This window comes from Xenopus tropicalis, chromosome 4 (genome assembly GCF_000004195.4).
Source record: "Xenopus tropicalis strain Nigerian chromosome 4, UCB_Xtro_10.0, whole genome shotgun sequence".
Taxonomy (NCBI): Eukaryota; Metazoa; Chordata; class Amphibia; order Anura; family Pipidae; genus Xenopus; species Xenopus tropicalis.
In genome coordinates, this window is record NC_030680.2 from 135658520 (window position 1) to 135673926 (window position 15407).

Here is a 15407-nt window from a genome sequence, read left to right on the forward strand (position 1 = left end):
TACTCCTATTTATAGGCCTTGCTCCTAGGCGCCGCTTCGCATTGGCGAGAGCTCAGGCGCATTGCCCCGTTATCATTGGACGCTAGCTTCATCCGTCATTTGCATAGTCACGCCTCTTCGGCAAAGATTGGCACCTACAGTAGGTAAGAAAGCGAGGAATGAAGGGGAAGCTGATGGCGCTAATTATGGCGCTAATTATGGTGCCAGATTAAACTGGATTCACTTTGATAACATCCCTGACCCTTTTGAAACTTACCAGAGAATTCGCTTTTAGTTCTAGTGCATTTCTATATTTATGGGCTCCTGTTCATCAGGGATGGAGCTCAGCCCCAGACTGGCAATCTGTGGGTTCCGGCAAATGCCAGAGGGGCTGCTGTAAAATACCATAGACACTCACTATTTATTGGGCTGGGGGGGGGGGCTGTTTGGGCCTCTGTGTACTTGGAATGCCAGGGCCCAGGCCCGGACTGGCAATCTGTGGGTTCAGGCAAATACCAGAGGGGCTGCTGTAAGATGCCATAGACACTCTTTATTGGGTTGGGGGGGCTGTTTCCAGAGCCTGGTGCTGGTCAGAACAATGCTCTCCTCAAATAGGTCTGTGCAGCTATGGACTGAAATGGAAGGTTAGGTCTCATGTTTCCATTTGGCCCAGTTCCACAGGTACCAGGGACCTATGGAACCAGTGAGTGCCTCCTGACTGTTTTCAAAAATAGCTGCAATTTTCAGCATTGCCACAAGGTGGCATCCAGGGACAATCTCCACCTTCAGTTTATAGAACCATTTTGTGCAAAATAATCTCAATCACAGAGCTTTGGCCCCCATGGCAAGTGGTGCATATAGTGGCATTTAGTGGATTCCATAATAAAACTGCAACAAACATTTTCTTACTAAAGAGCCAAACACAACACAGAAACCCCTAATATACCCATCACTGTAACCTGCAAAAAGTATGAATAAATACCATTTTATATGCTGAAATCCAGCTGCAAAACAGTTCTTCTCTTTCTGTATCATTTGAATCCTGGCAGGGGAGGAGGGACTCAACCACTGATGTTACAAATTGTAACAACTTTTCCACAGCTTACAGACAGGTGAAGAACAGGGGGCGGGGCTTAGGGAACTGTTCCAAACCATATTATTACATTAAAAATCATGAAAAGGCTGTATATTTTTTTAATCGATGTATATTACAAAGTTGGTTGAAATTATGTCTACTTTTCAAAAAGCTCAAGTTATGTTTGGGTTGCCTTCTGGTGAGAAAATATTATAGTATTAAAGAAGTCTCTACTCAAGACCTGACAATGACCTATATTGATAATTAATCAATATATATTAATAAGAGCCCAAGTCATTCACCTCCCCAATCAATATCTGATGAAGCTGATTCAGACACCATTTGGGCTGGGCAGAATATTCTAGGCAAACTTTGTGCCTTTTATTATATATGGGCTTATGTTCTGCTGCATTTTGCATTCCAGGTTTATGGTATTTTTGTTTTTGTTACTGGTTTTATATGAATAAATGTAAAAACAGATTATTTTTCTCAAAATGGTTCTATAAACTGAAGGTGGGGATTATCTCTGGATGCCACCTTGTGGCAATGCTGAAAATTGCAGCTATTTTGAAAACAGTCATGAGGCACTCACTGTAAATAAATCCTCATTTGTTATATTCTTTAAGGGGCCATATTGTAAAAGAAACAAGTGTGCCAATGCATTATACATAAAATGTTCTTTAAAAAAAAAAGGTGTATTTTGGGTACATTTATTGAAAATTTTTGCAAAACCCTACTAGTCCCACCCATCCATTCCACTTCCTGCTCTCTTCTCCTCCCTCAAGACACACAATAAGGTTAATTGGCTCCTGATAAAATTGTGTGAATGTGATAGGGACCCTAGATTGTAAGCTCCGGTGGGGCAGGAACTGATGTGAGTGATGTATAATGTGCTGTGCAACATGTCGGTGCTATATATAATAAATGATATATAACAACACTATGCTGCATCCCTCAAACTGAATGCACCTTTAAAAACTAACATGGCTTGTATGGGTATGGAGGACTAGGAGGGATACGGCTTAGTGCTCTCACTGTGCCCAAGGATCAGGCACGGCAGTTGTGTGTTGAGCTCAGTGACAATATGTACAGTGGGGACTGAGCTATAGCTGAAACACAGACCAAAGCCAAACGCCAATCAACATTAGTCCTTACCTATAAGACCACCTGACTTCCTCCTCACCACTGATATTTTAAGGTTGAAATTGTATTTGTCAGTTGCTTCTGTATCTAGGGGCTGGTATGCTGGCCTTGTTAGCCATGGCCTGTTTAGTTTGTTTACTTTCCCTCCCCGATTTTTTTTGGGACATGACTGGTAAATCCCATTTGTACTTACATGGAAGGGACACCGAAGAAAAGGAGAAATTCGCTTACCTGCTTGAAGTAAATTCGATTGCTTCTAGTCCCAACATGTCAGTACAAGGTCTCCCATCCCAAGTATTAACACTGTTTTTCTGTACTGCTATGTCAAAAGTATAACAGCGCTGAGGAGGAAGTCAGGTGGTCTTACAGGTAAGGACTAAAGGTGCACATACACCTTCAGATCCGCTCACTCGCGATGTCGCCAAGCGAGCGGATCTTCTCCCGATATCCCCCACCTATGTATGGGCAATATCGGGAGAATCCAGGCTAATTCGATCGTTTGGCCCTGGGGCCAAACGATCGAATTATAACGATGGGTATAGGAAATGATCAGACTACATTTTTGAACCTGCCCAATCGAGATCTGGCTCCCTTCAGGCCAGATAACGGTCAGACAGGACGGTTGGTAGTGCCCATACCTGGCACCTTACTTCTGATTGGCTTTGGTATAGGTCCTGCCTCCTTGCCTGGAAGGGGCAATACTGCCCATTTGTACTGACATGTCAGGACTAAAAGAAATGGAATTTACGTCAAGTAAGTATGTGAAATTCCCTTTTTCCTGGCTGCCAATATAAGCCATGCAGGTACCCATCCCTGGTATCAGCTCTTTGGTCTCTGTGTAACACCCATAGTTATAGCAATCCTCCTGTTTGCACTTTGGGTGAGTTGTTATGCTCGATCATAACACGGGAACACAAAAAAAATCAATATTTTGTTAACACAGAGTTCTCAAAACAGTTCTGAATTTTAATGAGCCTCATAGGCATGAGATCCCCTGACAAATGAGTCAGTGCGTCTGTAGTTCTATTTACCTCTCTGTACAACAAGTAATAAAGCCATGGGCCTTTAAATGAATGCAGGAAGAGAAACAGTACTGGGGGCTCGTGTATTTGCCAGGCATCGATAACCTTGTCACAACTTTACAATACTGAAACTTATCCTTCTTTCTGAAACACAGGGTTGGCATAACATAACCCCAACTGCACAAAATACTTGAAGAAGAAATGAGAGGATGGCATTGCTATCACTGGCTAGAAAATGTGTTAGCTGTGCTGTGCCCAGGCAAGGGCCAGGAAGAAGTGCAAAAGGTTCACTTACTGAAGCAGAGGGACACTTTCCAGCTCAGTCCTATCCCTCCAAAGCAACAGAACTGAGCAATGCGATTATACTTAGGGCATGTGTCCCCTTAATGTCCCCTTTAATGCAGTGAAAGTGGCTTCCTACTGTCTTTAACTGAACAAATCTGTATGGTTTTATTTTCCTTTCCAAAGCTTGGCCCGTATGTAAGGTTACTTCTTTGCTCTTTTTGGTGAAGGCTCCCCATCTTCTTTCTTTAGCCACTGTTGCATCAATCCTGCACTGGTTTTCTTAGGTGGCGCCCCAAACTGTGACAATTTAGGCGATTGGATGCTGTGTGATTCTTCTTTCTTGGGGGATTTATTTTGTAACCAGTCTAACATCTTTTTGCTGCTGGCACTTAATGCTGGACCCTAGAGGGAAAATAGTGAAAATGAGAAAAAAAAAATCATGAAGACATTAATAGGGTAGTTTTAGGGTAGGTCTCACCATGCAGGTTTTATTTGGTTTAATCCTATGTTGGTACAATGTATCTGTCACACTGATGCAGGTATTGCCAAGTGGCATGTTAACAAATTAATACTATTATATAAATCAGAATTTATCTTTCATTAGGCCAGAGGTCCCCAGCCTACCAGCGAGGTACGTTTAAGTATAAATAAGATCTCCGATTGGCTGTTGGTTTGCCCCATATGAAGTACACTCTAAACTTATGTGTTATCTGTATTTCAACAGGATGAATTCCTGCTTTTTTTCTGTCACCAGCACTATGCACAGGTCTAGCTGCCCACTCTCTCAGGTCTACCTTCACTCTCCTGACATAAAAAAATGCCAAGCAGCTGTCTGGAGTTGCTGACAACACTTGTGCTCATAGTTCAATACCAAACGCCTCAACCACCAAATGTAAACATGCAGGCCCACAAATACAGGGGCGGGGCCATTCACCAAGTAAAAACTTAAGAGCTAATCAAGTGGAACTGGAGGGCCAGATGTTTGTTACATACAGGAAAATTATATAGCAGACTTAAACATCGCCAGAAGCTCGAGAACAAGGCAAGCCCTTACCAAAGTAATAATGTCCCAGAAAGGGTATCTAATATTACCCAGCGGACATTATAGCACAGTATATGCACATCTGTAATGCATTACTTATATGTATGTTGCTTTTTTTTTTTTTTTTTTTTTTTTTGGAACTTTCTAACTTGTAGGTGACCATTCAAATGTAATTGCTTATTGGTTGCTATGGGCAACATCACCTGTGAGGTTTGTCTTCAATGTTAATAAATATCCCTCTTAAAATTCCCTTACCTTTTTTTGGGTGAGGATTATAGCAGCCATACATTCCGGGGTGTTATTTCTGGAATTGTTTACTACTGTTGAAACAGGATGGTAAGTTATGTTTTCAATGGGATGGATGAGTTTAAGTGCATCTTTCGTTGGAACCTCCCCAAAATCCAGCCATTTCCTAACTGCTTCATCTCCATCCAGTATAGCTGGCATTCTGATAGGCCAAAGGGAAGAAAAAGAAAAGAGAAATTCAAATTCTCTAAAACAAAATTGTATTCCGCAGAGGAGCCTCCAAGTCATCCAAGGCAAACTCAACAATAAAAAAATTAATTTAGACATAATCCTGGAGCAGAACATATAAAATGTTGTACAATTCCTCATTTACAGCAATCAAATGTAGATAAATTCTTATTTATAACCCCCCCCCCCACACACACACACACCCTTTCAAGCACTGTCTAGAATGTTCTTTCATTGGTTGAGCAACTTAGTTTGAGCCCAGCATATAATAAGCCATGTTGTGAAATAAAAGTCATAGTTTTGATGTCAGACTGGTATAGAATAGTTTTTTTAAAACTTTACCTGCAATCATCAAAAGGCAATTTATTGTCTCTAATACTACTCATCACAAAATCCTTTCCAATGTTATGAATAGGAAGCGTGGCAGGTCACCCTGTGTTTTCAGGTAATCACCAGTACAGGGCCCCCCACAGCGCTTCTCTCTGAGCACTTTCCTGGATGAACAAAATGCTCTGAATCTGGGCACGTCTTGTACATAAATCAGCAAAGACATTCTCTACTGCTCATATGTTTGTCCAGTGCAAGGAATAAAGTTCCTCGGGTAGCAGGATAGCAAATAAAATTAGGCCCGGACTGAAAATCTGTGGATTCAGGCAAATGCCAGAGGGGCTGCTGTAAGATGCCATTGACAGTCACTATTTATTGGGCTGGGAGGGGCTGTTTAAGCTTCTGTGTTATTGAAAGGCCAGGGCCTATTTTGAACCACAGTCCAAGACCTGAACAGAATCACACATGGCATGCTCGTCAGTGATTTCCTGTTGTTGTGCCAATGTTGAGTAGAATCATGGCATGTGGCAGTTGGGTAGAATCATCGCTCCTTTGCAGTGTTGAGGTCATAGGTTAGATTCCATCCAGGGCACTATCTGCATGTATGTTCTCCCTGTGCTCACGTGGGTTTCCTCCTACATTTTAGGGTAGTTGGCTCCCTATTAAACTGACCATAATATGTGTGCGAGTGTGACAGGGCCCTTAGATTGCACCATAGCTCCACTATGACAGAGACTGATGGGAATGATATATAATCCCTGCTGAATATTCATCTCTATAGAAATAAAGGATGATAAATAATCTGTCTTCTTAAAACCCTGCAAATTAAAAGTGAGTGACAGGAGGCAGCTAGTTAATCGGAGTATACAAACAAGTACATTGCAACAGAAAAAGTAAGCCCTTTTGCATGTAAGGAAATGAAACCAGAAACCTGGTCTACCAGAGTACAGTCTGGTCTGTGGAGGAAACACCAAGTTCTGCTTGGCCAAGCACTGAATCATACAGAAACCTGGCTCACTCCTCATAACCTTACACACTAGTAAGTATGACAGAAAGATGGAATAAGAATACTATTACCTTTCACTTTTAAACTACTACTAAATATAGAAAATAACAATTATTGATTTGAATCTGGAAAGTGACAAATCAGAGACTTTGTTCTCATTACATGAGCAAATATTGACTGATCACCCTTACAATCTAATCTTACTACACCACAAACAGAAACTATACAGAAACATTCAAACAGATATAAGACATTTAGAACAAAGGGAAATTGCAAAGTTTTGGTTGAGTGCCGTGCTTTTAAATAGGTCAAGACTGAGGGGCCAAACTCTACAAAACTTAAATAACTTCTATTCGAAACCACAGCAAGTATCTTTGAAAGGGCTCGTTAGGTGATGGAAATGCTTCCGTACCCATAAAACACAGCATCAAATTGCCACTGTCTCTCAGTGTGTTCAATGGAAATGATGTGAATCGCTGGTGCTTTCAGATGGTATTGTAGATTTATTGTTTTAGCTCTGATTTTAGACACCAAAAATGTTGCAGGCAAAAAGCCAGACAATCACCTTGTGAACCAAAGACCTATTTCTTGTGGTTTGGCATGTTTACACTGAACTCAAGTTTAGGCCACACAATTTAATTCAGCAATGTTAAAACGTTATTAGCAACTTCTAAAATGTATTGCTAGGCCATGTTTATTCACTCTTCATAGTGATCATAAGCCCATGCATCTCCAGCTGTTGCTGAACAACTACCAGAATTTCAGCAACAGGTTTGAGTTGAACATGACCAGTCTAGAATAAACACATTTTTTCAAGTCTCCCAAAATGGAAATGAAGGGCATTTGGGTTTCGGTAAGTAATTTCACTCTTACCTGTCATGTATCCAGTTCATGGTTTTTGAAGAATCCACTGTGATAACAGTGTAAGAGTATAAGGTCTCCCCTCCATTGGGGGGTTCCCAACAATCAAACAGTCCAGCCATGGTAAGCAATCTCTGGCCATTCCAGTCTGTGATGTCCTGTTCAGCAGGAGACTAACAGTAAAGAAAAACTAACAATTATTTTAACAAGGATTACAAAAATAAAAAAATAATACTTTGATACTTTAGCTTCAGAGATAATTCAAACTATTTAATGAATTAATGAACTGACACATGTATTAAACTCATCAGACTGTGCTTAACTGGTCTGAACACCATTCTGTTTAGTGGAGTAAATGTGCTCAATGCTTCACAGCACCATCCCCCATCTGCATCCTTAAGGTGACCATACACAGACCAATAAAAAACTTAAACAAACCAAGTTGGCAGCTTATCGGGCTGTGTATGGGGCCTTTAGATGGGCCTACCCAACCGATATCTGGCCTAAAATTGGTTACGTGGATCAGGAAATGTTTAAAAATCCTGTTGGGGTAAGAAGAAGCTGTTGATGCAGTCCTAGCCCCAAGAGCCTGCATCCTGTCAATGTGATTTAATCTTTTGGTCTTAGGGCCAAATGAATGGATCATTCCGATATTGCCCTCCTTAAGGTGAGCATAACGAGCAAAGAGCTACCTTGGCAACCAAGTGGATCTTTTGGGGGATGGCCACCTTTACTTCCAATGCAAGTCACACATCGGGAAAATGATTACAACAATCTTTTCCAAACTGGAACAATTGTTTCAGAGCAGAAAAATAAATTTTAATAGGAAATGGCATGGTTTGTTTTTTTTACATCCATAACTATAACATAATATGATCTAATGAAATCAGTATTACATATAATTTTTCACACTGCCATGTACCTATCCATTGTTAATTGAAATCTATTCAGGGGAGGATAAAAGTGTTATGTAACTGATGGAGTGTTGTTTGCATCTTTTTTTTTTTCTTCATTTGTTAACGCAGCTTTTTAGCAAAAGGCAAAAGGGGTTTTGTGGTCTGGGCAATTAATAACTGTGGATGGGCGACAAAATGCTTAGAATAACTTCCTACTGACTTCAACAGCAACTGCCTAGAACAGCAGAGGCACTTGCGTGTCAAATTTGTCTAGAAAACTATAACAACCAATTAGACAGTATTTAATGGACAGCTGCTAGAATGCAAACATCTATTGTATGCTGTGGATTTCTAAACATGGGTTTTTATTACATTGTCCCAAATATAAACCTATATTCAATATAAGATATAGGACTACTGGCAGAAAGGTGGTTTGCCTTTTCTATTCCACTATAAAGTATATACGGCTGATTGTTTTTACCCCTACTGCATCCCCTTCCACTCCCTGTAAAAAAACAACTCTGTATAACTCTGTATAAAGCCCACCTTACAGCTAAATGCTTGGTTTGGGTCACACAGGCGTATTGTCAGGGCTGACGCCAAGTCTCACAATAGTTGGCGGATATCTGCTGTGTGTTCCTGCACCCAGGCAGATTCAATGCATCTGGGTGCAGGCACAACTAGAAGATTTTTTTAACCTTACAAGTGTATTGTCAGCCTGCCTGCCAGCCTTATCTGCAGGCTGACAATATGCCTTGCGTGACCTTGCTCTTAGGGCTCTGGCACATGGGGAGATTAGTCGCCCGCGGCAAAACTCCCTGTTCGCGGGATGGCACACGAGGCGGCGCGATTTCGCGCAAATCGTCGAAAAAGACTCTCGGGTCTTTTTTGGCAATTTCCCAAAATCGCCCGCCGCGTCTGCCATCCCACCGGCGACTTACATTGTCGCCGATGGGATGGCAGGGGAAGGCAACTCGGGGAGATTAGTCCCCCGCGAACAGGGAGTTTTGCCGTGGGCGACTAATCTCCCCGTGTGCCAGAGCCCTTAGTCTCAGGTTTATAGATAATAAAACGTTTAGTATACAGTGGGTTTAAATGGGAAAGATAATTTGCCTTCTGCCACATAGCTCTGAAGGTCCTAGAAGATGGAATGAAGTGTAAAAAAAAAAAAAGTGATTTCACACCTTAAGGCCCCCCATACACGTTGAGATCCGCTCGCTTGGCGATCTTCACCCAATATCCCCACCTACGGGTGGGCGATATTGGGGAGCTTGAAGTTGAAAAAAAAATTTGATCGTTTCGTCATGGGGCCAAACTATAGGCGTCAATGGGGCAGTCGGTTCGGGGAGCGCAATCAATCGTTTCTGCCCCTACACAGGCCGATAAGCTGCCGAATCAGTCCAAGGGACCGATATTGGCAGCTACTATCGGCCCGTGTATGGGGACATTTAGCTGAAAGCTATAAGAACAATTAAGATAAATCGACAATGAAAATATAATCATCTTTATGATTAGTTTATCATTACTCCAACAGTGTGGCTTTTTAGCATTTCAAAATGTTATAGAAACAAAATACCTTTTCTGCTTTGATCTGTGGAAAATAAATGTAGTAAGGCTGCTTTTCACTATTCTGCCTCTGCCATTCATAAAATCCATCAGCAAGGACAACACAGCGTTTCCCTTTAAACAGAGAAGCCTTAAACAGAAAATATTAAACTGTTAATGTTTTAAAGTGGAAATGCTGGAAAAAAAAAAAAAAACAGAATATATACACATACACCTTTTTTTATTAGATGCTTTCCTAATTGCAAATAAAAATGTATAAAATAAAAAATACATTTTTCTTTTTTACAGCTAAAACATGACAACAGTCTGTGAACCATAGATGTTAAAAGACGTGAAATTGATATTGTCATACAATGTGCAATTTTTGAATTGCCTTACTATACTTCTCTGTTTGTATCACTGTCTCTACTGAGTATATACACACTACATTACAAAACATACCTTATATAAAGCCTTTTCTGTCATAGTATCACTCCGACAGTTGTTTGTTTTGTATTGCATTTTTGATGGGTCCGGCTCATTGAACCATGAAGGAATAAGACCCCAGCGCATCGCAGCAAGGACTCGCTCAGAAGAATCTGCATCCTTTTTCCCCAGAGATAAAAACAAAAGCAAAGACATTAATAATTTTCAGTTTTCAGTAACTCATCACGCACTGAAGTGCAAACAACTGCACAAACAGTAAACAATGATTGTGGATTGCAATTATAGTCTGAACTCAAAATACAATCTACAGTGTTACAATGTTTTTTGTTGTTGCTTTGTTTTCATTCATTTACTGCCTGAGGGTATCCGTTATAAATAAAGTCTTTCCAGCCCATTGAGCCTTGAGTAATTTCAGTAACTAATAAAAACATAATATGACTGCATAACTGGAAGTGGAGTTTTGCAAGTGTGAGTTGCTGTTAGCAAAATACATGTATTCTGTTTGTCTGGACTGCATGTCAGGAGCCAAATTACTAACCTTTTATCAATATTAATAAAAGTTATGCAAAATGAAAATGCACATTAACAAATACTTAAAGTTTCTGAAAGTGTGCTCAGCATTGTCTAAGCTTGTTATCTCCTGCAATGTTAGACATTACCCTCCATTACAGAGGTTTTCAAGTTCAAGTCCTACACAGGGACTGGGCTGCCGGGGCACTTGAACCGGACGGGCCCGGCCCTGACCAGATTCTAGCCGGGCACTCCCACGACGCACTGAAGGTAAGTTTAAATTACATGTGCTCAGGGGAGGGGGACAGATGGGTCATGGGGGCCCTTGCAGGGGGGAAGTGATGTCCACGGCAGGGGCTCCTTTGGAAGGTGCAAGAGCCCCTGAGGGAGCAGCCCCGGTGGGCCCTGCACCCCCCAATCCGACTCCGGTGCTACATAATAATAATCATTTTCAAAAAAACTTTCAATGGAACCAATTATTCTCACCTTCTGGAAATGCTTTAAAGATAAGAGAACTGGGCTGTTTGACTGGGGACTCTTGTTATAAGATGGCTGGTATTTGTCCGAGTCACCATCCCTCCAATTCGGCCATTTCCTTCCTCCTTGCTTGTCTCGATATGTGCAAGCTTTCCTCACATCATCTGGTGCTAGAGTGCATGCTGTGCGCCCACACATTCTTCTGGGATGGCAGAGAAGGGAATAAAGTCTTTAAAACAGAGTTTGGGCAGTGTAGTACAGGTATCAGACCCCTTATCTGGAAACCCGTTATCCAGAAAGTTCCGAATTAAGGGAAGGCCATCTCCCATAGACTCCATTTTAATCAAATAATTCTAATTTTTAAAAATTGTTTCCTTTTTCTCTGTAATAATAAAACAGTACCCGTAGTTGATCCCAACTAAGATATAATTACCCCTTATTGGGGGGCAGAACAGCCCTATTGGGTTTATTTAATGGTTAAATGATTCCCTTTTCTCTGTAATAATAAAACAGTACCTGTACTTGATCCCAACTAAGATATAATTACCCCTTATTGGGGGGCAGAACAGCCCTTTTGGGTTTATTTAATGGATAAATAATTCCCTTTTCTCTGTAATAATAAAACAGTACCTGTACTTGATCCCAACTAAGATATAATTACCCCTTATTGGGGGCAGAACAGCCCTATTGGGTTTATTTAATGGTTAAATGATTCCCTTTTCTCTGTAATAATAAAACAGTACCTGTACTTGATCCCAACTAAGATATAATTACCCCTTATTGGGGGCAGAACAGCCCTATTGGGTTTATTTAATGGTTAAATGATTCCCTTTTCTCTGTAATAATAAAACATTACCTGTACTTGATCCCAACTAAGATATAATTACCCCTTATTGGGGGCAGAACAGCCCTATTGGGTTTAATTACTGTTTAAATAATTTGATTAGTAGACTCAAGGTAGGAGATCCAATTTACGGAAAGATCCCTTATCCAGAAAACCCCAGGTCCCGAGCATTTTGGATAATGGGTACTATACCTGTACAATCATTTGGTTCCTATGTTACTGCTCAGTTAAATTACACAAAGACCCCTCATCCGGAATCCCCCAGGTGACAACTATTCTGGCTAATACATCCCATGCCTGTACTACATATTTTCCGATCATGATGGCAGCTCCCCCTCACAGTAATACACATATAAAACCCAATCTGGATTTGGGCAGCATAACAGCCCACACCCACAAGCTTTACCTAAACATTTATAAAATAATAAGTCAGCCCTTTACAAGATAGGAGAACATAAGCCTTAGCCTAAGTAATTATTTTCTATTGCCACTTGGCGCAACACTCACCTTCCCACACAGGACACTCACTCCGATACTTTCCCTCAGCGAGCAGGGCGGTCGGGGAAGTAATGGAATGAAAGCTCCGCCCCCTTGTCACTCAAGCAATCCAGGCGGCTTCCGGTTCATTCAGCGCCATAGCGGTTACTATAGAAACTCTCTGCTAACCACACAGAAACCTTCCCGCCAACAACTGTAGCTGCCAACCTATCACGTGATCAGTGTTTCCAGCCTTCGCTAAGCCCCCATGTGACTCGGAAGCCCAAGGGATGAGGCAGATAGGGGCAGATTAGGGCAGATAGGGGCTCTCAGGCTGAAACTTTCCAGATGCAAGGCTTGTAGTCGGGCTGCGCGTTAGTTAGAGAGCGACAGGCTAGAAAACATACGATTAGAAGCAAAATAAGGCAGCCTCAAACGTTGCTGCATTGTGGCACTGCTTTATTTTGTGTTTATAAGTGGCTATTAGATTCCATCGCTGACATAGTCCTACATATAATCTGTTTTATCCCACTAGCGTTATGACAGGCTGAAAATAATCTCCTAGGCAATTGTTCCAGTGCAGTTGGCCATAGCAACCAGTTAGCTTTTTGCCTTCATTGACAGGCAAAACAAATATGCTGAGAGCAATTTTAATGTAACACCTGTACCCTATAGAGTCTGATCACAGCTGCAAGAGGCAGTCTCACACAAAATGCGATTGTAGCCCCACAATGCAGCCTCAGGCTTGGGGTTTTCTGACTTGGATAAAACAAGCCGTTTGAGGGTCACTGTATAGAGGGGTCAACTGCTTTTCCAAGGGCGATGCTGTTACAGCTTGTCCCCTTATTCATTTTAAGGCCAATTAAACCTGAATTTACCTGAAACAGAGGCAGAACTGGGGGGGGGGTATTATTTATGTGGCAAAAATGCACCATTAAGATGATACCTACAGGCTGATGTGTCTGCATGTGCCCAACGTCCCTCACAGCCCCTAATACAGTTAATAATGAATGAAACATTGTTGCACCAGCCGTAAACATGATTAGAAGCCATATGTAAGCATTGCTAGGGCAGCAAATAAGGTTTCACCTAAATTTTCACCCTAACTGACCTTCACGTTGGACATCCAGGATTGGCCTTTAGACTGGGCTCCCAGCCACTAGTCTGGCTTCCTAGGGTGGCAAGTCCCTCAGAACAATAATTAATCAGGGCCGCCATCAGAAATCATGGGGCCCCTCACAACAAAATTTTCTGCCCCCCAATGGCCCCTCCCCCAGTGACCCCCTCCCATCAGTACAAAGGACACACAGACATTGGTAGCCAGGGAGCCCTAAACCATTGGTAGCCAGGGGTTACATTTTGCATTGGTGCCAGCCCAGTGCCCCCTACAACATTGCAGATCCTCCCCCAGTGTCCTCATACTATGGCCCACTCCCCACTGCTTCCTCCAGCTCCCCCCCCAGCATCCTCCAGCTTTGAGTTTGTAAACTCACAAATTCAGGGTATTCCAGTTTTTTATTTGAACGAGTTTTCCTGATTAATAAATAAGCGAGCGTTCAATATACAAGTCTATTCGATTTAGAAAAACAAACTTGAATTCATAAACTCGAAAAACTGATACATAAGCCCATAAGTTTATTTATTTTCATATCATCATTTCTATATCTTGATGCTATTGCACACAGAATACACTGAGTATACAGCAGACACAAGCTGCCCAAGGGATAAAGAGCCAGAACTGGTGAAGTGCAGAAAATGGTCCAAAGGTTGCCAGTTTGCATCACACAAATAGATGTTCCAGTCTGGCAATCAATACATCAATAAAAAAATATATCTTCTGCTGTTACACAGTGTCATAATATGAAACTTGTACTTTGACCAAGAAGAATTTCTGTATGAGCTACCCACTGCTCCCTGCACTAAGGCTATATACTCATGTAAAGTTAAATGACCCCTGATAATAATATTTATTTATTTATTTATTTTTTTAAATAAGTACAGTTGATAATATGCAAAGACCTAAATTATATTCCATTAGTGCCACCTGTATTGTGACTGTATAAGGAATGTGGGATAACATTTTCTGTTAAGTTTTTTTTTTTATAGTTCTTGAATGATTTGCCCTTGTTCTCCCTCTTTCCAGCTATCAAATGGGGGTTACTGACCCTGGCTGTCAAAAATCTATTGCTTGGTGAGGCTACAATCTTACTCTCTTTTTTTTATTACTTATCTTTATATTGAGACATTCTCCTATTCATCATCCATTCTTTCATTCAAACCTTTGCTAGGGTAAATTAAATCCTAGCAACCAAAAAGGGAAACAAAATGTTGTGGGCCCACCGACCCAGACTCTGTCCCCCCCAACATTATAGGTGCTCCCCCTGACCTCCCAACTGTGGCAGCAAGGGAAAAGTTCAAAGTGTGCGCAGGGGTGGGGTGTTGTGGGGTTGGTGGGGATGCCCAGTTGGGAGTTTGCATGGGGCCCCTAAGGTGGCAGCCCTGATGGGCTCTGACCCCCCAGTCCGACTCTGTGCCAGTTGTTACTCTACAGTCTGCCATATTTTAGTCCATATGGCTATCACCAATAAAGAGTTACAAATTCATAGTGAATCCAGGAAACAGAACTCACCTTGTGAATGACCAAACATTCTAATTGTCAGAACCATTTAAAAAAAAAAAAAAAAAAAGAGCCCACAATTCCAGGCTAAAGGATTATTCATGATTTCTATCATTATTCATTGCCGCATTAGGGCAAGAGAGGATGTTACAAACAAGAAAGTGTAGTATAAAGGTATCAAACACCATTTACCCAAAAATTCCTCCCAAGATTTATCAACTTATCAACCTCCTACAGAGGAAAAAGTTCCTTTTAGTCTGATATTCCTATAATTCCACCCATGACTTCAATCTCGTTATATATAATTATACCAACAAGTGGCCATTCGGCAAGACGTAACAGTATGCAAAAGCAACACTTTGTGAGTATTTACATGAAAG

The 15407-nt window shown here is 41.4% G+C and overlaps 1 protein-coding gene across 2 annotated transcripts; it reads right to left on the reverse strand.

The window, feature by feature from the left end:
* Positions 1 to 3142: 3142 nt before the first annotated feature.
* On the reverse strand, positions 3143 to 12556 carry hmces (5-hydroxymethylcytosine binding, ES cell specific). 2 transcript variants are annotated; one of them, XM_012960759.3, is made up of 7 exons: positions 12441 to 12556; positions 11099 to 11288; positions 10118 to 10261; positions 9687 to 9806; positions 7227 to 7387; positions 4802 to 4994; positions 3143 to 3906 (listed from the first exon to the last, which is right to left on the reverse strand). In XM_012960759.3, exons 2-7 carry the CDS (start codon positions 11285 to 11287, stop codon positions 3706 to 3708), a joined length of 1008 nt encoding a protein of 335 aa, XP_012816213.1. In that variant the 5' UTR covers position 11288; positions 12441 to 12556; the 3' UTR covers positions 3143 to 3705. The 2 variants fall into 2 exon arrangements, with proteins under 2 accessions (XP_012816213.1, NP_989149.1); NM_203818.1 differs by having other exon boundaries at positions 11099 to 11291; positions 12441 to 12485.
* Between the last annotated feature and the right edge of the window lie 2851 nt (positions 12557 to 15407).

What these genes read in the sequence shown, in the direction of transcription:
- hmces (XM_012960759.3), bottom strand. Translation starts at nt 11,287, where the DNA reads ATGTGTGGGCGCACAGCATGCACTCTAGCACCAGATGATGTGAGGAAA. An exon ending in CTTTAAAGCATTTCCAGAAG is followed by an intron (nt 10,262 to 11,098) that starts GTGAGAATAATT and finishes CTGGGGAAAAAG; the next exon opens with GATGCAGATTCTTCTGAGCG. An exon ending in CAGAAAAGGCTTTATATAAG is followed by an intron (nt 9,807 to 10,117) that starts GTATGTTTTGTA and finishes TTTCTGTTTAAG; the next exon opens with GCTTCTCTGTTTAAAGGGAA.